Source organism: Leptonychotes weddellii, chromosome 9, assembly GCF_054177405.1.
Source record: "Leptonychotes weddellii isolate Sample4059 chromosome 9, ASM5417740v2, whole genome shotgun sequence".
NCBI classification, from domain to species: domain Eukaryota; kingdom Metazoa; phylum Chordata; class Mammalia; order Carnivora; family Phocidae; genus Leptonychotes; species Leptonychotes weddellii.
The window spans coordinates 85,182,364-85,209,315 of NC_138377.1; the positions used below are offsets into that span (position 1 = coordinate 85,182,364).

At 36.1% G+C, this 26,952-nt stretch overlaps 1 protein-coding gene across 1 annotated transcript in view; it reads right to left on the minus strand.

The window, feature by feature from the left end:
• Positions 1 to 26,952, minus strand: part of DNAAF4 (dynein axonemal assembly factor 4) — a 57,683-nt gene that overhangs the window by 3,983 nt on the left and 26,748 nt on the right. The window contains exons 5-8 of the mRNA XM_006732035.3: positions 17,380 to 17,525; positions 15,576 to 15,685; positions 2,141 to 2,294; positions 1,043 to 1,148 (exon numbers count right to left, since the gene is read on the minus strand). Of these exons, the coding sequence (XP_006732098.2) occupies positions 1,043 to 1,148; positions 2,141 to 2,294; positions 15,576 to 15,685; positions 17,380 to 17,525 (516 nt within the window). The remainder of the gene's footprint in view (positions 1 to 1,042; positions 1,149 to 2,140; positions 2,295 to 15,575; positions 15,686 to 17,379; positions 17,526 to 26,952) is intronic.

A 26,952-nucleotide genomic window follows, 5' to 3' on the forward strand; every position in this document is an offset into this window, starting at 1 on the left:
CATAAATGAGTCTAAGTTTTTACCAAAATAAGTAATGGGAAAATTTCTTTGAGAGTAAGGAAACTTGACTTCTAAGTGCTACTGATTTGCCATGCCACTTGAGGTAAATCACTTAACTTCTCCAAACCTCCATTTTCTCATCTTTAAAATGAAGAGTACTTTTAGCTCAAAAAGTCTATGATGCTACAATTTCTAAGGAATGCTTTAAAATGTTTCATTCCTGTCTTGATAACTTTTGTCATCATGAAGCTGCATAAGAGACTAAAAATAAAGGGTGGGGCCATAAATCTAATTTGGATGCTTTGGTTAGAAAAATCTCCTAAAAAATGTCAGAAACAAGTTTAAAAATGAAGTCAGAAATAATAAAACCTTATAGACAAGCCCATTCCCTGGTAAGGCATCATCAAGGAGTATGCCTCTAGGCCTTGAATAAAGGAAAGTTGGTCCTCTGGGTAAGGAGGTGTGGGAAGGTGTGGGAAGAAGAGCATTAAAGATAAAATACTACTACAAAAATTTTGCCTTTTGGAGCAACATGAGTAACTGCAAAAAGTCCCTAAATACGTTAAAAATGAAAAACAATAAAAAATAAATGTGTGGCTTCTATACACATGAGGCTGAAACAAAACTTAGTACAGTCTCTCAAACATAAGCAATGATCATACACTGTGGTAGATCACTTGTTTCTGAGCTTGTGTGTGTGTCTGTCTGTATGACCAAAGCAGTTCATTTTAAATTTCCATCATATCTTAAGTGACTCATTTATATCCTTGATCACACATCTTTCCATAGAAAAGTTGTCTGGATACTACAGCATTTTCCTACACCTAAATGTGTTGTTCACATCTTGTCTTAACTGCCTTCCACAACAATAAAGTTTTTAAATACTTCAAAATCATTTTTTGTCAGATAAATTGCAAAGAATATATTAAATGCTAAAAATATAAAACAGTGGAGTCCTAAAAAGTTATGATCTTAAATAATCCCAATGATACTTTTTTCAGAGCATAACTTAGAACTTAAAACATTTCTATTTATTTCTTACCTTCTATGTACAATTCTAGTTGACAGAATGCAGTCCCACGTCGTATATATGCCTTCATTCTTCCATTAGCATTATCTGCAACAGGTGGTGTCAATAACTCTAGTGCCTTACAAAATAAGGGAAAGACAATTTCCTAATTTAAACTTGAGCAAAAACATGATAAAAATCTTAACTTTAAAACAAGCCTCAAGCCTCACCCACCAAAATTTTTGACTTAACTGGCACAGAAATTTATCAAATACTTATATTTGTGTTGAACAATTTAAGGATTTGTTCAATTGTTCCTATACAAGATTCATACCCTTTCTCCCAAAGTGATGATTTGGTTTATCATTTGAAACCTCTACAGCTTTATCTTTATTAGCAGGAATGATTAAAGAACACTGGAGGTCTTTATATTCAAATTAGGTTATCCCATTCACTCATTCAATAAATATTTGTGCACAGAATTGTGCTAGTAGAAGGAAAACTGGATCATAAAAATATTGTCAGATCTTTTAATAGCTTAATGAGGTCAAAGCATGAGGATCTGGTTATTTCCTTCATATTTTCACAATCTCAAGGAGCCACATAAGAGATTTGCATATGATTTTCCCCTAAAACAGATTTTTCTGACATGGAAAAAAGAGAAAAAACTAGAAGTTTAAGATAATGACATGACATTAATAATAAAATTAGGATATACTAGGTTACTCTGAAAATTGGGAAATTATAGAGCTATCCTTCTACTAGGCAAGTGGTAGTGATAATAAGAAAAAAACAAGTTTTCTTCCTTCAACCTTTCATTAAGTCTGCAAAACTTTAATAAGATAAAGGGTAAGCACAAACTGACAAGCATTTATTAATTTCCTTGTGAACTTCAACTGATATACCAAGGCAATATAGTGCCTTGAAGTCTCAAAAAAAAAACACCAGTTTCTTGTCAATTCAAAAAAATCTTTTTTTCAGTAAAAAAACATAACTAACAAGATGACTCTTAAAATCCTTGCATCTCAATTACATAAACTTAAAAAAAAAAGATTAAGAGCAACATTTAAACCAATAAATAAGAGGGTAACAACTTTAAAACACCATATATAAATAAATAGAATTATATACCTTAGAAGAATCTTCAATGGCCTTGTGTAAGTTTTTTAGTTTTAGGTGGCAAGCAGCCCGATTCAAATACAATAGTGGAATCTTGTTATTTAGTCTTATGGCTAAATTGTATGCATTAATAGCTGCCAAGTAGTTTTCTTTTGCAAACAATTTGCTAATAAGACAAAAAGAGAAAAGGAAAACAATGTAATACTGAAATAGAAACACAGAAATAATATCTAATGATATTTGGCAGAGGAGATGACTTACCTCCTTTTCTATTCCCTGTACAATGGACTTCGTTCCAAGGCTACACCAGCTTCACCTTTCCTCCACATACATCAGCATGTAATCTGAATGCGACTGACTTCAACCCCACCTCCAAGGGTACCCATCTGTAGTTTAAACCAGTAAGCATATTTCCACCCTCTTGACTACAATGAATGAATTGGGAGGGGCTTATGACCTAAACTGGTCTATTCAGAATGAGGCCTATGACTTTGTTTCCAAAGTTAGAGAATGAAAAATTCGGAAAACTCCTCTTGCTGGATACAAATGAAGAAAGCACACAGCCCAAACTATTAGTGACCATGTTTAACACCATGGGAACAGCCAGCACTAGAATAAAGCTGATACTATGGAATTATGAAAAAAATAAAAAGGCAGACAGAAACCGAGTCCTTAGTGATACAGTTAAGCTGCTATATCAAGCTTACCTGAAATGCAACATACCTTTAGCTTTTTAGTTATATAAGCCAATAAATTGCTTTTAACATACAGCCAGTTTAAATTGGGTTTTTTTGGTTACTTGCAAACAAAAGCATCTAATAGATCAAATCTTCCAAAATTCTCTTCAAATAGATGTACATAGTTAAAGGATTTAGTTAAAATGTAAAGTGTTTCTTTATTTTTATGTACAATTCTTAGAATTTTGAAAAATGCATAAATATAAGGAAAATAGAAAATACCAAATATAAGAAGTACCATAAAACACTTTGTATTTACTTCCAGTTGATTGTACTGCATACTGTATAGTTCTAGAACATGATGACATCAGCAGTAAAAGCACCCGGTAAATCATTAGTAAAAGGGAAGATGACACTACTGTGACATCTAACCTAAGCCTGACTCAAGTTTAAAATAACCCGCACAGGGCGCCTCGGTGGCTCAGTTGGTTAAGCGACTGCCTTCGGCTCAGGACATGATCCTGGAGTCCCGGGATCGAGTCCCACATCAGGCTCCCTGCTCAGCAGGGAGTCTGCTTCTCCCTCTGACCCTCCTCCCTCTCATGCTCTCTGTCTCTCATTCTCTCTCTCGCAAATAAATAAAATCTTAAAAAAAAAAAAAATTAAAAAAATAAATAAATAAAATAAAATAACCCGCACAAACTGGAAAAGCTAATTCTCTGGTAACAGTTTATGTTTTTGAAGTGCCTCATATCAGTTAGGACATTTCTGAATGCAAGTTACAGACAGAATCCCAATTCAAACTGGTTTAAACATGTAAGGAAATAAATTATCTCACATTTAAGAAGTCCACATTTAAAAAATCCAGACCATGGAAAGCCTCCATGCCCAATGAAATCAGCAGCGTGAGGATGTTATCCTAAGGCCCAAGGTTCCTTTCATTTCTCCATTCTACTGCACTCAGCAGCTACTTCATCCTAGGGCTGGTTTTCCTCATGGGTGTAAGGTGGCTGCATAATTTCAGGTGCCACCTTCAAGCACAATATTCATTAGAAGAAAATGGGACAGTATCTTCTGGCATATGCTCCTTAAGGGCAAGAAAACTCCCCAGAAATCTCCCGGTTCACCTCCTTTCCCATCTCACTGACCAAAAGTACCTACCCTTAAAAAAATATTTTGTCTTAATAAAATCCCCAGTCTCTCTCTCCCCCTCCATCTCTCTCTCCCCACTTTTACTCCTTAGCACTACATACTGCTGTTTTGGAGCATTTAAAAAAAATTCAACAATATGATCATCTTTTTGTATTAAGAAATATGGAGATATACTATTTTTACAAAGTTTTTGTTGTTGTTGTTATTATTTTTACAAAGAAGTCTCTAATTTGTGCCAGGATTTCTGAAACCAGTCTCCTCCTACTGATGGACATTTAGAGGTTTTGTTTGCCACTACTTTGCTTTTATAAACAACATTACAATAAATATTTTTATACATGTAGCTAAAAACAAAACACCACCACAAGTGTGTAATGAAAACAGCAGTGTAATGAAAACAACCCTGATTTGTTGAAGGCAATCAGAATTTATCCTGGGACTTGGGATAGGGTCCCCATCTAAGTCACAAGGGTAAGTGCTACACACCTAAACAAAATAGGGTCTCAGCCAGTAAGGATAAAGGGAGACCATACATTTCAGCTAGATAACCAATAATGTCTACCACAAGCCTTTTTTTTTTTTAATTGTGATAAAATATATGTAACAAAACTCACCATTTTTAACCATTTTTAAATGTATAGTTTAGTGGCATTAAGTACATTTACATTGTTGTGCAACCATCACCAATATCCATCTCCAGAACTTTTTCATCTTCTGAAACTGAAACTCTGTACCCATTAAACATTAACTTCCCATCCCTCCTATCTTTGACAACCACCATTCTATTTTCTGTTCTATGAATTTGACTGCTCTAGGTACCTCAAAGAAGTGGAATCATACAGTGTTTTTCCTTTTGTAACTGGCTTATTTCACTTAGCATAATGTCCTCAAGGCGCATCCATGTTGCAGCATGTAACGACGGTTTCTTCCTTTTAAAGGATGAGTAATACTCTATTGTATGGATATACCACATTTTGTTTACCAAAATACCCATCAATGGGCACCTGGGTTGCTTTCACCTCCTGGCTATTGTGAATAATGCTCCCATGAACATGGGTGTACAAATACCTGTTTGTGTCCCTGCTTTCAATTCTTTTGTGTATATACCCTGAAGTGGGATTGCTGGATCATATGGTAATTCTATTTTTAATTTTTTGAGGAGCCTCCATACTGTGTACCATCTTACATTCCCACCAACAATGTTCAAGGGTTCTAATTGTTCCACATGCTCACCAACACTTGTTATTTCTGGGGTTTTTTTTATAACAGCCATTGTAATGTGTGTAAAGTAATATCCCATTGTGATTTTTATTTGCATTTTCTAAATGATTAGTGATATTCAACATCTTTTCATGTGCTTTTGCCATTTGTATATCTTCTTTGGAGAAATGTCTAAGTCCTTTGCCTACTTTCTATTTTTATTTATTTATTTATTTTCTTTGCCTACTTTTTAAAAAGGTTGTTTGTTTTCTATTTATTTTTATTTATTTTTTTTTATTAAAGATTTTATTTATTTATTCATGAGAGACAGAGAGAGAGAGAGGCAGAAGCAGAGGGAGAAGCAGGCTCCCCGCAGAGCAGGGAGCCTGATGCGGGACTCGATCCCAGGACCCTGGGATCATGACCTGAGCCGAAGGCAGATGCTTAACCGACTGAGCCACCCAGGCGTCCCAAGGTTGTTTGTTTTTTAGCTGTTGAGTTGCAGAAGTTTTTGGGTTTTTCTTTAAGATTTATTTATTTATTTGAGGGAGGGGACAGAGAGAGACGGAGAGAGTAACCCATGCAGACTCCGCTGAGCACAGAGCCGACGGGGGGCTCGATCTCACAACACTGAGATGAGACCTGAGCTGAAGCTAAGAGTGGGATGCTTAATGGACTACACCACCCAGGGGCCCCACAGAAGTTCTTTATATATAGTCTGGATATTAACCCTTTATCAGATATATGATTTGCAAATATTTTCTCCATTCCATAGGTTGTCTTTTCATTCTGTTAATAGTGTCTTTCATGCATAAAAGTTTTTAATTTTGATGCATTTCAATTAACCTATTTTTCTTTTGTTGCCTGTGCTTTTAAAAAATTTTTTTTTTATTTTTAGAGAGAGAAAGAGAGAGAATGCGTGTGAGCAGGGACAGAGGAAGGGCAGAGGGAGAGGGAGAGAAAAAAATCTCAAGCATACTCCCTGCCAAGCACAGAGACCCACTCAAGGCTCGATCTCATGACCCTGAGTTCACAACCTGACCCAAATCAAGAGTCAGACATTTAACCAACTGAGCCACCAGGCATCCTGATGCTTTTGATGTCACATCTAAGAAATACTGCCAAATCCTATGTCATGATGTACTCTGTGTTTTATTCTAAGAATTTCATAGTTTTAGTTCTTATGTTTAGGTCTTTGATATATTTTGAGTTAATTTTTATATAAGATGTTAAGTAAGGGTCCAACTTCATTCTTTTTCATATGAATTTCCAGTTTTCCCATCACCATGTATTAAAAAGACTATCCTTTCTACATTGAATAATTGTTGAAAATCATTTGATCATAGAAGGGAGGGCTATTTCTGGACTACCTATTCCACTGGTCTATATATCTGTACAAATCTTATATTAACATACACATTTGAAGAACAGCTCCATTTTGGGGGCACCTGGGTGGCTCATTTGGTTAAGTGTCTGTCTCTTGATTTCGGCTCAGGTCAGTATCTCAGGGTTGTGGGATTGAGCCCACATCAGGCTCCACACTGGGCATGGAGTCTGCTTCAGATTCTCTTTCCTCTCCCTCAGCCCCTCCTCCCTCTAAAAAAATTAAAAATCAAAAATTTACAAAATTTAAAAATGAAGAACAGTTCCATTTTTCATCTTTAACATTAGTTTTACAATGTAACAGTTTTGTCAGAAAAATTCTCCCAGGTCCTAAGGGAAAAAGAGTTTACAATGAAAATTACTAAAAGAACCTCTGTAGAAGGCATAATAGCAAGAAATATGAAGTATTAAAATATTTTTAATGTTTACATGTACATATTAAATATAAATCCAAATTCTTTTAAGTTCGATGCTACTACAAACATCCAAAAATTTGCCTGATGGCTTTCAGAGTGATTTTGAACTAGGAAATAGCCAAATTTCAAAAGGAAAGGGGAAAAAAAATTAAACCTGTATCTAGAGGGCAGTAACTTTGCACACCAAATTTAAATAGAGAAGTTAATAACCATGAAGTCTCCCCTAATGTTCCAAATAAGGCAATGTCAATGAAAAGAATTATGCAAAAGTACTCATTAATTCAACACATACTGGGTGCTTATTATACTGTATGTACAGTGAGAACAAAAGAGTCATGGACAATTGTAAACATTCCTGTCATTTTTATGATGACTGACTGGTGTGCCTTCATAAAGAAAGAAACATTCTGATTTGCAATGGCCAAGAGGGCCAAAGATTTTGTACAAGAGTTGAGTGTGGGAGAAGAAACCAGAGGCAGGACTGATAGGAAAGAAGCACTGTGGAGAGCAGTGAAGACAAGGGCAGGAGAAAGCTAGGAGAAATCAGAAGTAGTAGGGCCTAGCCACAGGGCAATAGGGGCAGGAGCAATACACGATTCCAACAGAAGACAGAATAGCTCTGTTGTGTGGTCAGTAAGAACTGTAAGAGCCACCTGCCCCTGAAAGGACTTTAAAAGTCCTTGTCTCTTTCAGCATCTCATAGAAAACATTCCTGGGTATCTCGAGAGCTTCTAAAGCTGAGTATCAGCATGCCTTAGTGTAGGCACGTCAAGCAGTACAATTTAGCACTCACGATGGAAACAGGAAGAGGAAACTACGTACTAAACAAAATGACAAGTTAGGCCATAACAGGTACTGTATTGCAACAGAATATTATGGGCTATAAAATGCATACAAACAAGCAACTGAACAAAATGATAATTACCTCAAAGAAGTCATCTTGGAATATGGATTCTAAACTTCTTTAAGTCAGGCAAAAGGTAGCAGTATAAGAAAAGTGTCTTATCTCCAGAAACAGAGTTTTTAAAATGCAGCAGAGCAAGGCAGATTTGGCAAATCTGTCCTGAAAGTAGGCAGGTGCAAAGGGCTGTTGGGAGATGATTCTCCATGGGAATCTTATGTTCATGCATGTCTTACGTCAGATGCACAGTCAGCTTTTAATTGGGACAATCTTTTCAAAGATGTTTGTATAGCACACAGCCTTGGAAAATAGAGATAGTGTCCTCCTCTGGGGCAAAGAACAGATTTATTTACTGTTCAGTATGAAAAAAAGATAGTATCTCCTTGTGGGGCAGAAGTTCGATATGTTTGCTTACAATCCTCTTATAAAAAATTGTGTTCTTGGGGGCACCTGGGTGGCTCAGTCAGATAAGCATCCGACTCTTGATTTCGGCTCAGGTCATGATCTTGGGGTCCTGGAATTGAGCCCCATGTCGGGCTCCTGCTCAGCGCAGAGTCTCCTTGTCCCTATCCCTCCTGCTCTGCTCTTCCCGCCCTTCCCCATCCCCGCTCTCTGTCTCTCACACACACACACACATACACACTCTAAAATAAGTAAAAGTAAATTAAAAAATGGTGTTCCTTAAATATGGTGTTCTGAGCTGTGGTTCAAACCTGGGCCTGCCTTTGCATTGGCCTTGTGGGACTTGAGGAGCAAAGGGAAACAACATGAAGCTCACACTGCTTGCTGTGCCTTGCATAATAGTCCTTTGTCTCTGACCCATGAGTATCCTGTCTTCTCCCCTGTATCCATGAAACTGTGGTAGGCTAACCCTTCATAGTTCTTGCCAGGGCATGGACCCAAACCTAAGAACTAGAAAGAAATTCAGTTTGGCAAATAGAACTGTATACTGTGTTGGGAGGAGATGATCAATAATCAGCATCAAAAAGTCCAACATGAAGTAAAAGGACATCCAGACAGGCAGATAGAATCCAACAGAACATACACAAACAACAAGCAGAAATATAGACAGGCAGACTAGGTTAGTCTGTCAGCAGGGTCTTATAAACAAAGATGGGGTTCAGAAGTAGAATTAGCCTGGTAGCAAAAGGAAAAACAAAAGCAAAACAGATCTCCAATCTTAAAAGGACTGGAGTACTAGGCAGCTACAAAATCTGGCACTTAGGCCAAAAGAATAAAAAGAAAATTCAGGGGGCACCTAGGTGGCTCAGTGGGTTAGGCATCTGACTCTTGATTGCAGCTCAGGTCTTGATCAAGACCCATGAGTCATGACGTCATGAGTTCAAGCCCCACATACAAAGAAAAGAAGAGAAGAGAAGAGAAAAGGAAAGAAAAGAAAATTTAGATATAAGAACTAGGGTAGACAATGACTTTATGTAATAATACCAATATGATGCTGGGAACTAGATTGTAGAATAATATATCCTTAATTCCCTCCTATGTAACATTAGACTGCTGTAGAGAGTGAGGTATGCAGAAGGGATTCAAGTGGCCTTAGGGTAGGAAAAGAAGGGATTTAAGTCTGAAGTTAAGACAGAGTCCAAAAAACTTACGCTAAAAATCAAGCACAGAGCAATGTCAGTGACACAGAACAATGGTCCATTTACTTTATATGATTACAGGTGTCTAGAAGGGTAGCTATTAAAGTTATTTACAGATTCTGAGTCATGTAAGCCTGTTAAATAACATCATACCATGCACATATCTAAACTAGAGCATCTAGACTCTGTTTTATGTGAGATATTCTCAGTAAAAAGCTGTTTGGTACATAAGGTTAATTGGAAAAGGTAAAATGCTTCCATGAGCAAATAAAATTACCTAAGCTTACTTATTCTCCCAAAAGGTAGAGATTTGGCATTTAAAACTAAGACACAGCAGTGGAAGGGTAGGCAGAGAAAAATGAAAAAGCTATTGCTCTTTTGAAAGGTTTGCCCACCTCTACCCTTTTGTGAAACAAGTGTCCCATGGGTTTTAGCATAGTAAGAACAGTTGGACTATTTTCACCTGTGTAAATATAGAAGGCTATCATGAAACAAAGCCTCCAGAGATGAAAGTATTTCATCCTTTGGCTTAAGTTCAACACTCTACTTCTGAATCAGTTCTATTATGTCTATTTCTATCCTTTGTACTGCATTACATTGCTAGCAAGGATACAATTCTAACAAGTCTTACCCTTCCTTTTATCTATTTGTACTTGGCACTATGATTAACCGTACTTTGCTCTATTTTTCTGGGTGTTATTAGTTACCAAGTTTTCTTCCATCTCTCCTCATTTTCAACACTCTTTCTCTGGTCCTCTTATTTTACGTCTCTTTCTTTTTCTATCTAATTGGAAGTAGTAAGGCAAAATGGTATATAAACAAAAGAGGCTGAAAGTAATGACAATCTACCATGTCTGACTGCTGCAAAGTATACTTTTGCACTAGGGTTGCTGCCAATTTGTTGTTTTTGCCAGCAATTTTATTTCTATGTTTTAATTTTTTTAATTTTTAATTTTATTTTCATACACACACACACACACACACACTCTTTTGCTGCTCTTAGTCAAAATTCCAACCCTGGCTCAAAAATCTTATCTTCCCTTTCTACTCTTTTTTTTTTTTTTTTTTTAAGATTTTATTTATTTATTTGAGAGAGAGCATGAGCACAAGAAGGGGGAGGGGCAGAGGGAGAAGCAGACTCTCCGCTGGGCGAGGAGCCGGATGTGGGGCTTGATCCGAGGCCCCGGGATCATGACCTGAGCCCAAAGGCAGACACTTAACCGACTGAGCCACCCATGTGCCCCAGCCCTTTCTATGCTTAAATCCAAATCACATCTTTAGTGTATCAGAAATAAGACCAGACCAACACTGTCTAGGACCTTTAGTCCCAGCATCATAACACCTGTACCAAAGGACTGTCTCACCATTTCAGTCAACCTCGTTACCTTTGAGCACTGATCTAAAAGCACACTTCTCCCTTGTCTTCATGTTTCTGGCCTTTCCTACTCCCATCCCCTTCTACTCCTTTGCATTTTTTTTTTTTTTTTAAGTAATCTCCATGCCCACTGTGGGGCTTGAACTCATGACCCTGAGATCAAGAGTCCCATGCTCTACCGACTGTGCCAGCCAGGAGCTCCTCCTTCATACTTTCTTATTCCTAGTTCTGCCATAATAAACTCCACCTCCCAGTCCTTCCCTATACCCTCAACTTTTCCACAAAATCCTTTCTAAAATAAACCTGGCTCTGCCCCGAGGGCAGTGCTAATCTCTGCCACCCTCCCCACTAAACACCCCTCCACCCAACTCCCCACCTCAGGGATTTGAGGGGGTGGAACTGCAGGAACTGGCATCGTCAGGGCTTGCTTCTGCTAGATCCAAGCTGTAACTCTCTCTTTATATAGAAGGCCTTGTCCTTTGGGACTCCTGACATCTTTGCCCTATAGCCATCTAGTCACTGTTGTCTACTGGCTTTTTAAAATCACTCTTCTCATATTCATTAAGGACTTTGAGAAACCTGGTTCCCAGCATCTGTCTCTATCCCAACTTCTGCCATGATTCCAGAAGATTCTAAGGTTTATGTATATGACCAATTTATCAATTTATTCTTCAAATACCTGGAACTCCTTAACTCAGCATATCTTCCTTTCAACTGTACTTTTGCTACCCACTCCCAGGGTCACACACTGGCCTCCGTCTAATTTCTTAATGGCTCCAATTTGTCTCAGTCCACGGGGCCCCTCATGGTATTTCTTCCTTTCTAACTCAGCTTGGACTTCATGGCTAAATATCTGAGCTATTTTTCAATGAGCAATCTGGTCCCTTGCACTACTGGTCTTTTACAGTACTTGTCACTTAAAAATCCCACTCTGGCCCAAAGATCTATTCTTAAATCCAAAAGACTAAACACTATAGGAGATAAATCACACAGCTGTACTGACATCTCTATAAATTCATGTTCTCCAACCTGGCAAGGCCAACAGTATTCACTAGTCAATTTCCCTTATCTAGGTCCATATTTGTCTTTACTTGCTTTCCTCCAGTCTCAGAAAATGAAGTATCTCTGTCTATTCCAAGTCAATCTATCAACATTTTCTAGAGCAAAGTAATCAATCCAGCAGGACAGCCCACTCAGCTTTGCTTGCTTCAGCATTCTCAGATTGCAAGGAGAAGCAATTCATAACCAAACCACTTAGACTGCCTTCACAATTGGAATACAAGGACAGAAAGTGGGTTTTATTCATCTGTGAGAAGTATACAGCAGTAGTTAGAATACAAGTTTTTAATCATACTGACCTGGACTTGAATCCTGATTTTACTTATTAACCATCACCTTAGCCATGTTTTCTTAACGTCTAGTCCTGTTTTCCATGTTTGTAAGAAGGGGATAAAAATAATAATATCCAACTAGTCACATTGTTATAGGAATTAAGCGAGCAATTTTGTGTACAGCTGCTAATTTCTCAAACATTTGCTAAATAGTGCAAAAGTAGTAGGTCCTGCCCAACTACAGTTGTGAGGACTTAATAAGATAGTATAAAACACAAAAGCTCTTGTAAACCATCACAAGCAATGAACATATTAACTGTGATCCTGACAATAGCAGTTTAGAGATAAGCAAATGCAATTAAAGAAATGACAGAATGTTAGAGCTGGGAGGCAGTGCAAGCAGTTGGCCAAGTAGAACGGGTGAAAAAAAAGGGACTTTCATTTAATATGTGCCGTGAAAATTTCTTCCCCCCAAAAAATATTTGTTATTATAAAATTTTAAAATGAATGCAACTTTTAAAAAGAGGAAAAGTGAAACAAAATCAAGACAATCCATCCATTTTTGGCTTTCACCCACTTTTCTCCACTCTGCTCAGAGACATTTCAATCATCTTTCTCTTGTCTCCAAATCTATTCAAATCTTTTATATTCTTAAGGAAACAACACAAAACAAAAACTCTTTAAATTTTCTACTCCATTGGCTTCTGGGAGTATTTTTGTGTACTCCTTTCTTTTGCAAGACCTTTAAATGTTGATAGGTCACGGAGTGTTATCCTCAGGTCACTACTCTCCTGGTCTACACGCTCTGCGGATATCTCAGTTACTTTTTTACTTTTATAAATTTAACTACAATATAAATGCTGATAACCTCCAAATCTATTTCTATAGTGCTGGCTTCTCCTCTGGGTTCAAACTTGCTGGACAGTGTCACCCAGACTGGCCCAGAGACATATTCAACTCAACATATTAAAAACTGAACTTAACCTCCATTCTCTCCTGACTGGCCCCTCATCTTGTATTCTCTAATTTAGCTGGTGGCATCACGCAATCAATCATTCAAACTAGAAACTGGGAACTCCTTCCTCTTACTCCCCAAAAATCAATCAAGAAGTTCTGCCTATTTTACCTCTTAAGTATTTCTCATGTTTCCCTCCCCTCCACCCCTACAACAACACCTAAAACAAGGCCAGTTCAAGGCCTTTGTCATGTTTTCTGCAACACATTCTTCCCCTCACCTTACAGAATAAAATCTAAAAAAATGCAGGTGCCCCAAAAAAACACAGATTCTTAAATAGAATGAGTAAACTGGTAGCTGCCAGAGGGAAGGTGGGCAAGGGGGGTGGGTGAAATAGGTGAAGGTGATTAAAAATAAACTTATCATCATGAGCACTGAGTAACATAGAAATGTTGAATAGTTATATTGTACACCTGAAACTAATATAACACTATATGTTAATTATACTTGAATTAAAAAATAAGTTAAAAAAAAAATCTTAACCAAGCATACGCAGCCCCTGATGATTTTTCTAAGTTCATTTGTCATTACTCGTAGCCTCAAATTTTATGTTTTAGCAAAAAATAAACCACACATAGTTCCTGACCTATATATCACACTATTTCTTGTCTCTTGAGCTTTTGTTCATATTGTCTCCACTACTTGAAATGAATGCCTTTCCTTCCCCTTTCTCTTAAAATTCCTACTTATCATTAAGAGGAGCTCAGGGGCTACATTCTCTATGAAGCTTTTTCTGAACCTACCTTCCTCCCTTTAAAGGTAGGTGCCCCTCTTCTGTATTCTCATTTTACCTTGTTCTTTTCTATGTATTGTACTTCCCACACAGTATTGTAACTATTTGTATATGTCTGTCTCCTCCACTGATCTTTGTAGCTCAGAGCCTAGCCTATAGTCTGGTAAATAGCAAGCAATCAATAGATGTTTATTTAATGGTTGAATAAATGGAGAGGAAGGGAGGGAAGGAGCAAGGGAGAGAGGGAAGGGAAGAAAGAGGAGGAAGGATCATGTAGGGCTTTAATGTTGGAAGTAAGAGAAACCAACCTGTCAGCCCCAGGCCTCTGACCTTCAGAAAAACTGTCACTTCAGCTCAACCCCACATATCAATCCCTGGTGTAACAGACAGGAGAAAAGACCAAGAAAGAACACAGGAAAGATAAGAAAAGAAAAATATAGACATGTGGTAGACAGGTAATGGAAACCTTCCACCCCCCAAAAGATGTCCATATCCTAATCCTCAGAACCTATGACATGGCAGGAAGGATTCCACAGATGTGCCTAAATTAAGGTCTTGAGGTAAGAGATTATGCAAATGAGACTAATGTAATCAAAAGGATCCTTCTAAAAGAAAGAGGGAAGCAGAAGAGTCAGAGTCAGAGAAGGAGATGGGATTATGGAAGCAGAGGTTAGAGAGATGCAATTGCTGGCTGGAGGCCACAAGCCAAGGAATATAGGCAGCCTAAAAACTAGAAAATGAAAGGAAATAGATTCTTCCCTACAGGCTATAGAAGGAACACAACTGATACCTTGATTTTAGCCCAGTGAAACCCATTTTGAACTTCTGACTTCTAAAACTGTCAGACAGTAAATTTGTGATATTTTAAGCCACTAAGTTTATGGTAGATTTTTATGGCAACAATAGAAAAATAATATACAACGCTATATAATGAAATATAATAAGTAACATCTACAACTGCCTCAAAATATGAATTCAAATTTCCATTCATAATGTATCAAAATTCACTGTTTTTGATAATTTTATAAAAATATTCACACACAGAGCAACATGTAAATAAATGAAAGGATTTCCTGGATATAAAATGATAATTTATAAGATAATTTGGTAATCTTTTAAAGATGGAGATGAATAATCAAAGAAACTCTAGTTCCTAAAAAACACATTTTTTTTTTTTAAGAGAGGGAGTTTTTTTTAAGGGGGGTCAGAGGGAGAGGGAGAAAGAGAATCTTAAGCATACTTCACGGTGAGGAGCCCAACACAGGGCTTGATCTCAAAGCCCTGAGATCACGAGCTGAGCTGAAATCAAGAGTCGGACACTCAACTGACTGAGCCACCCAGGCGCCCCTAAAAAACACATTTCTAAGGGAGATATTAGGAAGAACTTATGCTAAATGTAAGGGATTTTAATAAGTAACCCAAAAGATGCCATATATTTCATTTCTGTGACATTTAAATATAAAAACAAATAAAAATAAGAGCCTTGTTATATGATCTGACTTTTTAAATAAGGAAGCCCTGCCTACCTAATTTGCTTATTTGCATTATCTTTCCCCAACAACATACACACAAGCACATACGTCAAGATATCTTGAAGATGTAGTAAGTACTAATGTATACCTAATTTATTATAAATCTCATAGCCAGAGTTCAAACAACTTACTTCCCTTTGTCCTTCAGCCATTCTGGGTTCTTCTCTTCTTCTTTTAAATCAGAAAGTTCAGGAATATCAGTATTCAGTGCTCTTCGTGCCTCTGCTTGTTTGTGTAACCACTGAAATCAGAGAACGAAATCTAATGAAGGACACAAAAGTCTTATTTTTATTAACAGCTACTTTGAGATTTCTCAGCTTCTACCATAAGATGGAAATACCATTTGTTATGAACTGAAACTTTGTGTCTCTCAAAATTCATATGATGAAGCCCTTAATCCCCATGTAATGGTATTTGGAAGTAGGACTTTTGGGAGGTAATTAGATTTAGATGAGGCCATGAGGGTGGGGACCCATGATGAGATTAGTGTCCTTCTAAGAAGAGGAAGAGACCAGAGCACAGCTCTCCTTCCAACACTCCCTGTATCCTGATCTTGGACTTTCCAGCCTCCAGAACTTTGAGAAATGTCTGTTGTTTAAGCCACCCAGTCTAGGGTATTTTGTTATAGCAGCCTCAGTAGACTAATATACTATTTGATAATGTGATTTTAAACTTCCAGTTTTTACCCTTTTCAGTTTAACATTACTAGCTGGTAAAGATCAAATTTATAAAAATTTCTAGTCCAAATTTCATAGAAATTTCTGGGAGTTCATGTGATTATTATTTTACTTTTCTTGCTTATATTTGTTTTTCTAAAATGAAAAAATATAAATGACTTTTAAATAATTATAATTTTATAATTCTAGAGATAATTTTACAAATAATAAAATTTAGAATATATTGTTTAATAATAAGAAAATAGTTAATATTTTTTTAAGATTTTATTTATTTGAGAGAGAGTGAGAGAAGGAGAGATTATTGAGGGAGAGAGAGAACCAGACTCCCTGCTGAGCAGAGAACCTTACTCGGGGCTCAATCCCAGGACCCTGAGATCATGACCTGACCCGAAGGCAGATGCTTAACGAACTGAGCCACCGAGGTGCCCCCAAAATAGTTAATATTTATAAATTGTCATCATGTCTTAAGGATCTTCGATTACTTCCACAACTTTTCTTTCCTTTTTTTTTCTTTTTAAGATTTATTTATTTATTTGACAGAGAGAGAGAGCACAAGCAGGGGAAGCAGCAGAGGCAGAGGGAGAAGCAGGCTCGCCGCTGAGCAGGGAGCCCGATGCGGGGCTCGATCCCAGGACCCTGGGATCATGACCTGAGCTGAAGGCAGATGCTTCACCGACTGAGCCACCCAGGTGCCCCACTTCCACAGCTTTTCAATTGTGAGAGGCAACAATTAATATCTTGTAGTAAAAAAAATGCAGTTCTTAGTGCCTATATAAGTAAAGATACAACATTCAAAATCCCAGGGCCCAGGAATTTATAAATGAATGAGAGATATTCTAGAATGTCACAATAGAAATACTGGATGATAATAATAATTAGTTGTAATAATATATTAACAATAAATGTCCAAATCTGTCACCAAACACATATTGATCCCTTACCAAAACACAAGTTTACAAATCTAATATAGCAAATGATGCATTTGATAAAATAAGTGGCAAGTGTAACAATTTATCTCCTGGAATAAGTAATAATATTGCCTACTAAATCAGGGTTCTCTCATCAGTGTTCTGGAGACAAAAAAATTCTGCAAAATATATTTTTCTCAAAAAGACATACTAAAATATATTCAAGAAGTACTATCTTAAGTGTAATGAATACTTAAGAAATTCAAAACTCAGTATTAGTTTTAATAGATGAAATAAATAATAAAGTATTTTCATTTGTGATCATTGTAACTAACAGCAAGTATACCTACCTCCTCTTCTTCTGCTACTTGTGATTCTCGGAGAGCAGTTGGAAATACTCGAGGGGTAAAGTTGATTTTAATACTGCCAACAGAGCGAGGAGCAGGAATACTGTCTTCCTTTAACTTCTCCAAAAATATATTTTCTGAATTTCTTCCTTGAAAAGCAATATTAGCAAGTGAGTTATCTTTCTCTCATTTTCTAGATAACAATCAAACTGACTTTTAAAGTAATTACACATCAAAGCTACCTCTAAAATCCTATACAAATAAACCAAAGATAACTTCTGCTAGAAGGAATATAAAATCCATCATCGAAAGTGTGGCAGCTAGTTATTTCTTCTTTAATCAAAGACCCCAGCTACTTTTCTATGATTCTCTTTGTTAAAACACACAGTGTTTAATTTACATTCACTCTAGTGAAGGGCACTCTGAGCAACTCTACATCCACTTTATTTTTTTTTTTTTAAGATTTTATTTATTTATTTGACAGAGAGAGAGAGCAAGAGCAGGAACACAAGCAGGGAGAGTGCGAGAAGGAGAAGCAGGCTTCCTGCGGAGCAGGGAGCCCGATGCGGGGCTTGATCCCAGGACCCTGGGATCATGACCGGAGCCGAAGGCAGACGGCTTAACGACTGAGCCACCCAGGTGCCCCTCTACATCCACTTTAGAAAGCCATCACTACCAATACTACCTCTATTTCCTTTAAGCTCCTACAGCAATATCTTCTATAAGCTTCCTTGTGATGGTATAAAAATTTTTCAGCCATCAGAGATAGCTAATGAGAATAGGCAAAGAGTAATAATGAAAAGCTATACATTTTTAGAAAGATAGTTTGATGTAATAATGGTTAAGCCAATATAAGAGGAGAAATTAATCTATGTGTTAGAATATAAACTATATGAATAAAAGGAAGGAAAGGTAAGTTTAAAAAATGCAAAAGGACAAAAAATATGATACACAGATTTAAAAGGCAATATCAAAACTTTTTTTTTTTTTTAAAGATTTTTATTTATTTATTTGACAGAGAGAGAGACGGTAAGAGAGGGAACACAAGCAAGGGGAGTGTGAGAGGGAGAAGCAGGCTTCCCGCGGGGCGAAGAGCCTGATGCGGGGCTCGATCCCAGGACCCTGGGATCATGACCTGAGCCGAAGGCAGACGCTTAACGACTGAGCCACCCAGGCGCCCCAATATCAAAACTTTTAAGAAAAATAGATTTTCCACAAATACAAAGAGTAATATCCTTGATATAAAATGAATGCACACAAATAAGAAAAAAACTTCTAAATTAAAAAATTTGAAAATGGCCTACATTGACATTTCCAAGAGAGGGAAGAGGGGGACAAGGAGGAAAAAATAAGGGCTCAAACAAACAAGAAAATTTGAGTGCAAATTTTCTAGATGTCTGTGGTTGAGACATCTATCTTCCAATATTCTATCCATTCTCCCCTATTCCTTTTAGGGATATAATTTTAGTTCTAAGCTAGGCATATGACTGTGTCAGGCTAGAATCTACATAACCCAGCCTCCCTTGAGATTAGATGTGATTATATGCCAAATCTGAGACAACAAAATGTGAATAGAAGTGATGTATACAATGGATCATTTTATAGGTACATCTGCTTTCTGTGGACTCCTCTTTCCTCCTTCCCACAGGCTAAAACACAATGCCAACCTCTGCATCCAGAGATGGAAGCCAAATGATGTAATGACAGAGATGGTCCTGCCTGCCTGGATGGCCTTGTGGAACAAAGTCATCTATCAGGCCTACATTGATCACTGTCACATAACAAGTATTGGATTATGGAGAACTAAATTTCTGTCTTATTTGATCTGTAATTTTGGTCTCCTTATTATAACAATTAGCTTTAACCTACCAAATAAAATGTTCCAAGAATTTTATATCCAAGTAAATTGTTGCTTACTTATAAAGGCAAAAGACATTCCTAGATATCTAAGAACTAAGTAAATATACTACCTAGCCATCTTTTCCAAATAAATTAATCAAAGAAATGTTCCAGAACATGGAGAAATGAAATTAAGAACCCAAGAGTGGAGAACTTAAGGGTAAAAATGAAAAGAATTGGTTTTCTACACAGTGGAGAACACACTAAAAATGTGAATAAGATTCTTAAATGTTAGTATAACAGAAGGAAAACAATAAAAAGTAAAAATGAAGTATATAACTTCAAATTATTATACTAATGATTACTAGGATATAGAACATGAAGGGAATAAGCACTATTTTCCATAATGAGAAATTAAAAATTTATTTTCTTGGGCGCCTGGGTGGCTCAGTCGGTTAAGCGTCTGCCTTTGGCTCAGGTCATGATCTCAGGGTCCTGGGATCAAGTCCTGCGCTGGGCTCCCTGCTCAGGGTGGAGTCTGCTTCTCCCCTCACTCTCCCTCTCTCTCAAATAAATAAATAAAATCTTTAAAAAATTTTTATTTTATCAATTTTGCTAAAATAAGTAAACATCTTTAAATGTTCATGAAAACATTAATGTGACCATTAGTTACATTAAAAATAGGCTATTTAGCTTCCAAACTCTTACTGTAAAATAAGACAAGTAGTAAAACATAAAATAAAAAGAAATTAGCTTTCTGTCTCTAGAAGCATAAGGTTAAAGTTTTTAAAACTTTTTACAAACAATGTCCAGCTAAAATGCTATAAACACATAAAATGCTTGATAAAAATATAACAAATAAATAAAGGTTCAAATATACAGTTTAGTTTAAAAAGTAAGCAAAGAAAAAGTCTTATCAGTGATTTACAGTTGGGGTAATCCAAAAGCTGACAAAAAGCTGTTTAGAAAGATATTTATATCTATATCTGAAATACATATATAAAGGCTAAAGGCTGGAAATTTAATGCTGATATAGTTACTGAGGTGGGAAGCTGGAAATGAAACTAGAAGCTTAGAAGGGCTGCTCTCTTAGTGAAAAGAACATTTATAAAATCACTGTCCACTGGTCCAGGAAAGTGAAGCCTATTCTTCCTGGGGTTTTGGACAGGAGGAGAAAAAAATATCTCTTGTGAGAAATCAAAACTCTAGGTATCCCTTGTGAGCAATTCTTACTTCCACAAACCAGAACACCTGAGATTTTTTTATATGCACCCATAAAAAAAAAAATCCTTGCTGAAAATGAACACACAATCAATAACTACAAATCACATGAGAAAATAATCCAGTATAAAGGACAGTTAGCAGACACAACAAACAGGAGGTATGGCTTCTTATAGAACAATCTGAAAGAGATTAAAATAATTTTAAACATGTTTATTAAGAGCAAAGACAGGATAAATCCATAATGAAAAATGAAGAAACTAATGACAAAAGAATGAACAACAACAACAGAAAAAACAAATGGAACTTCGAAAATGAAAAAATACTGCCACTGAAATTTAAAAGGATAAGTTTAACAGCAAACTAGAAGAGATCTGAGGATAATATATAGAATGTGGTCAAGAAATATAGAGAAAAGAGGAAGGTGATATTTCAAGACAATAGCTTAAAGGTCCACAGAACTTTACTGAAGACATAAGTTCTTTGAATAAAAGTATATTCCAAGTTCTGATATTATGAAACAAATAAATATAAAACTTCATAGAGACTAATAAAATCAAAGTACATTAAAGTGAAGAATTTTAAAGTAACCAGAGACAAAGGATGGATTACCTTATAAAGTTTCAATAGTTAGATCAAGAGCAGACTTCTCAGCAACATTAGAGGGCAAAAGGCAATAGAAAAATATCTTCAAATTACTGATGGAAAATAACTATCAATGTGGAATTCTACAACCAGCCAAACCATCCTTCAACAAGTATAATATAAAGATAATAACTGAACTTAACACCCACAAATCTTCATTAAAGAACTACTAAAGGATTTACTTGTAAAGGGAAGGCAATTTAACCCACAAAGAAGTGAAACATAACAAGCAAAGACAAATTAAAAATCAGTAAATATACATCAATCTAAATAGTAATGACTATATAGTGGGAAAAAAACCCATACTAACAGTGATGCCTAAATTTAGGGATTTAAAAATAAAGTGAAGTCAACTGATCTCCTTTCCCACCAATAAAGTGGACTAAAATGTTTAGACAATTTCACAGAAGATGGGTATCGCTGGAACTTATGTACTAAATTTCCTTGTAATATTTACAAGAATGATAGAGATTAACCTTAATGTTTAATATGCATGTTAAAATATAGTAATTAGAATTATATCTATGTACCAAAACAGATACAAAAAATTTAATTTTAATCAAAGAACAAAAATAGAATACAGACTTTTCAAATTAGTAGAAAGAAAATAATCAAGAACATTTTTTAAATCCAAGGCAGAAAAATAGAAAAAAGAACCAAAAAGAAAGTCTAGTAAATATAAATCACAAAGTAAGATAGTAGAAGAAAATCTTAAGACATCAGGATACATTTTATTTATAATAATAAATCTAATGGCCCATAGCTTATTAAAAGAATAAAATAAGCACAAATACACCCCATAAACCACAATCTATAAACACACCTGTAACATAATGATACAGGAAATTTTAAATATGAGAACTATAGTCATTTCCATTTTATACATTTGGAAACTAAAACAAAACAAAATGAAACAAAAAATCAAACCAAAACAAAAAACCCACAAAAAACAAACAAAAAACTCTCTAGTAATTCAAGGGCCAAAGGAAAAAATGATGATGAGTTACAAAATATTTGCAGCTAAACAACAACAAAAACACAAGATTCCAAGACTTGTGAATGTATTAACATAGTATTTAAGAGAAAAAAATTTAACATGCATTTATTAAAATATTTCAAAATTAATGAAAACAAGTCGGACAAAGAACAGAGAAAACCTAAAGAAACTAAAAGAAGCAAAATAAAAATAAACACAGGAATTAATGGAATAGAAAACAAAGAAACAATAAAAAGTGTCAACAAAACCAAAAATTGCTTTTTGGAACAGATTTACAAAATGCTACAATACTTGATCAAGGAAAAACAAAATAGTATTAGGAATAAAGAAATGTTATAATGATAGAAGCAAATAAGAGAAACTTTATGCCAATAAATTTGAAAAGATGATATGCACAATTTCCTATAAAATAAATTACCAAAATGGACTTGAAAAAATAGAGCACCTGAATAACCAGAAACTAAATGTACTTCTATAAAATACTCCATGCCTAGACATATTAGGGGTAGTTTTACTAAACCTTCAAACACCAGATATTTCATAGCAAACTAAATTGTTTTTGAAGAATAGAAAAAGAAAACAGGTACAATTTCCAGCATACCTGAGCAGTAAATATTGTAAGACTTTGCATGTCTGAAAAGTCCTTTTTCTTGCCTCACACTTGATTAATAAGCTGGGTATAGAATTTCACACTGAAAATTATTTTCACTCAGAATTTTGAAGGCACTGATTCATGTTTCAGGATTCCAGTGCTGAGGTTAAGAGAACAAATACTAACATTCCCAGTCCTTTGTGCATGATCTGTTTCTCTTCTCTGGAAGCTTTCAGGATCTCTGCCTAAAGTGTGCTGAGGGGTGCCTGAGTGGCTCAGTCAGTTAAGCATCCAACTCTTGATTTTGGCTCAGGTCATGATCTCAGCTGTTGTGAGATCGAGCTTCACAACAGTCTCTGAGCTGGGTGTGGAGCCTGCTTAAGATTCTCCCTCTCCCTCTGCCCCACCCCCTGATTCATGTACTCTTGTTCTCTCTCTCTAAAAAAGAAAAAGAAAAAACATAAAGTGTGCTGAAATTTCATGTGCTTTGGCATGAATATTATAAAATCTGCCGTGCTGGACCTGATAGACTCTTTCAATGTGGAAATTCATTTAAGTTTTCAGAAGTTTTGCAACATTAAAAATATTATTTCCTCTATTCTGTCTCTCCTTCTCTCTTTCTTATACCCCTATTATTTGAATGTTGAACATCCTGGATGGATACTCTGATTGTTTTATCTTTTCTATTTTAAATCTCTTTGTCCTTTTGTTCTACTTTCTGAAAAACTGAGAAACTATATTCCAAACATTTGATTAAAGTTTTAATTTTTATCACATTTTAAATTTCCAAACTGTTTTATTCTGTTAATATTCCTTACTATAGCCTCTTGTTCTTGTTTAATGATTAAAATATGTCTTCATCTCTCTGAAGACATTAGTTATAATTAAGTTTTCTTCTTTTCCTTTCATTACTTGGTTGTTTCAAGTTATATTTTTCTGTATCTTGTCTATCTCCTCCTATTAAAGTATAAAAATTCTGACTGAAGTTCTATGTACATGAATCTGAAATCTGTTGACTAGTAAGCTTCAGCAGGGAGAACTAGCTGGGCCATTACAAATGTCAGGATTTTTTCATCCTACACTCATAAGCTTCCCTATAGAAGAATTCTCTAATCTGCATCCCAGGTGCACTGGGTTTGTGCATGCATATGTGCATGACCTAAGGGGAGAGGAGCGCTGGAGGGGATCCCTTGAACTGGTATTTAGATTTACACAATGCTGACTTTCACTCCATCTCTGTATTTTCAGAGCAGAATCTCACTCAGTCTTCAACTCTGCAGAAAGTAAACCCCCAATCTTCTGTCATGATCTGGAGATCTGGCTGTGAAACTCTATTTACACACTTTCAACCAATCCCTTTTTTTTTTTTCTTCCAGACTTATATTTGCCTCTACCTTTAGGAGTACCTGGTTCTTCCAAGTTGAAAAGGGACAAATTCACGTGGCCTAAAGTTTCATCTCTCCCTCTACAATGCTTTTAGTAGCTTAGCAGGCAAATCAAAACTACTTCAACAGAAGAACAGGCTGGTACCAGTAACTGAACTCTTTCTAACAAGATAAGGAAGTCCCCATAGTTAATTAATTAGATGTTCAATGATTCCTCTTTCCCAGTCTCCTATAAATATACACAATACTACAAGGACCAGGATCCTCAAAGGAGGCTTTACTATGGCTGGCCTTAAGCATAACTACGGAATAACAAGAACCTGAAGAATTTATGTGCATTTTGGTGTTTTCTGCCTAAAAGTATTCCCAATAAACTTTATTCAATTTTACAAAGAAATAATTCATGTACAATAAAATGTACTCAGGGGTGCCTGGGTGCCTCAGTTGGTTAGACATCCAACTCTTGGTTTCCACTCAGGCCATGATCTCAGGGTCATGAGATAAAGTCTCATGTTGGGCTCTGTACTCAGCAGGGAGTCTGCCTGAGATTTTCTTCCTCTCCCTCTCTGCCCCTCCCCCAGCACTCCCACATGTGCGTGTGTTTGTGCTCTCTCTCTCTCAAATAAATCTTTAAAAAAACTAAACTGTACACATTTTAAAGTACATTAATTCATTGAGTCCTGACAGATGTATGCACCCATGAAATCATAATCATAATGAAAACAGAAAATTTCTATCACTTCTAAGAGTCCCCTATAGCCACTTGAAGTTCATCCTTTTACCTCTGGCCCCAGATAAGCACTGATGCACTCTCAGTCATTATAAAATGGTTAGTATTTTCTCTAATTTCATGCAGGATGGACTGTTGTGGTCTCTTTTATTGCAGAGTAAATATTTCACTTTATGAATGTATGAGAATTTGTTTATTCACTCCTCTAGTGATGGGCATCATTTCCAGTTATTCACCATTGTGAATAAAGTTGCCATAAATATTTGAATACAAGTCTTCAGGTGAATACATCTCTCTTGTGTAAATACTGAAGACAAAAATGACTGAGTTATACGATAAATGTATACTTAACTTTTAAGGAAAGAGCCAAATGCTCTTCTAGTATTGTGCCATTTTACATTTCTACCACCAGTGTACAAGAGCTCTAGTTGCAGCATATCCTCAACCACACTTGTGTTGATGGTCTTTAGTTTTCTGTTTTAGTCATTTTATTTTTTTTTAAAGATTTTACTTATTTATTTGTCAGAGAGAGAGCACAAGCAAAGTGAGCAGGAGGCAGAGGGAGAAGCAGGCTCCCAACTGAGCAAGGAGCCCGATGTGGGACTTGACCCTAGGACCCTGGATCATGACCTGGGCCGAAGACAGACGCTTAATTGACTGAGCCATCCAGGCATCCAGTTTTAGTCATTTTAAAGCATATGTACTATGTACTGTATCTCACTGTGGTTTGAATTTGCATTTCCCTACTAACGAATAATGTTGAACATCTTCTCATGTGCCTAGTGGCCATTCGTGTCTTCCTCTGTGACAAGTCCATTCAAATCTTTCATCCAATTGTTTATTGGATTGTCTTCTTACGTATGTATTACGTACACAGTGAGGCAAGAGTCTACCTTTATTTGTTTCCATAAATATATCCAGATCTGTTCCAGATGTTCCTTTCCCCATTGAATTGCCTTGTTACCTTTCATTAAAATCACTAAACCATACTTGTGTGGATCCATTTCTGGTCCCTGTACTCTGTTGTTTTGAACTTAAGGTTTGTCCTTTCACCAATTCCATCTTGTCTTTATTACGGTAGCTTGATGCTAAGTCTTCAAATCAGATAGTATGAGTCTTACATCTTTGCTCTTATTTTTAAAAGTTCCTTTGGCTATCCTAGGTCATTCACATTCTCATATAAATTTTAGAAACAACTTGTCAATTTATACAAAAAGCTTACCAGGATTTCTAATGGAATTGCACTGAATCGATAGATCAATTTAAGAACTAACATCCTATCAAGGAGGGGGGGGACATCGGAGGGGGAGAGGAACCATGAGAGACTATGGACTCTGAGAAACAGAGAGTTCTAGAGGGGAGGGGGGTGGGGGGATGCTGGTGGTGGGTATTAAAGAGGGCACGTACTGAATGGAGCACTGGGTGTTAATATGCAAACAATGAATCATGGAACACCACATCAAAAACTAATGATGTAATGGATGGTGATTAACATAACACAATAAAATAAAAAAAAAAAAAAGAACAAAACTCCTATCAATATTGAGATTTCCAACTCAGGAACATGTTATATCACTGCATTTATTTAAGACTTTAAAATATCTCTCAGCAATTTTTCTATAGTTTTCAGTGATGTGGTCTTACATTTCTTTTGTTAAATTTATTAATAAATATTTTCTCTTTTAGTGCTATTACAAATAAATTAAAATTTAATTTTCCAATTGTTTGCTGCTGGTAAATAAAATTTTAAGTGACTTTTATAATCTTTATGAGACCTTGCTCAATTCAGTTATTAGTTCTAGCAGTTATTTTTCAGATTTCTTAGGGATTTCCACATACACAATCATGTCATCTACAAATACAGCTTTACTTCTTCCTGTCGAATCTTTATGCCTCTCATTTCTTCTTCTTGTCTTAATGTAATGGTTAGGGCCTCCAGTATAATGTTGAACTGAAACAGTGAAAGTGAAATACTTGCCTACCTCCTGGAGATACAGGGCAAGGCAAAGCATTCATCAACTGACCAATAAATATGAAGCTTACTACACATTTTTTTGTAGAAGGACCTCATCAGAATAAGAAAGTACCTTTCTATTCCTAATTTGTTGAGAAATTATTTTTATAAATGGGTGTTGGGTTTTATCAAATACCTTCTGCAATACTGAAA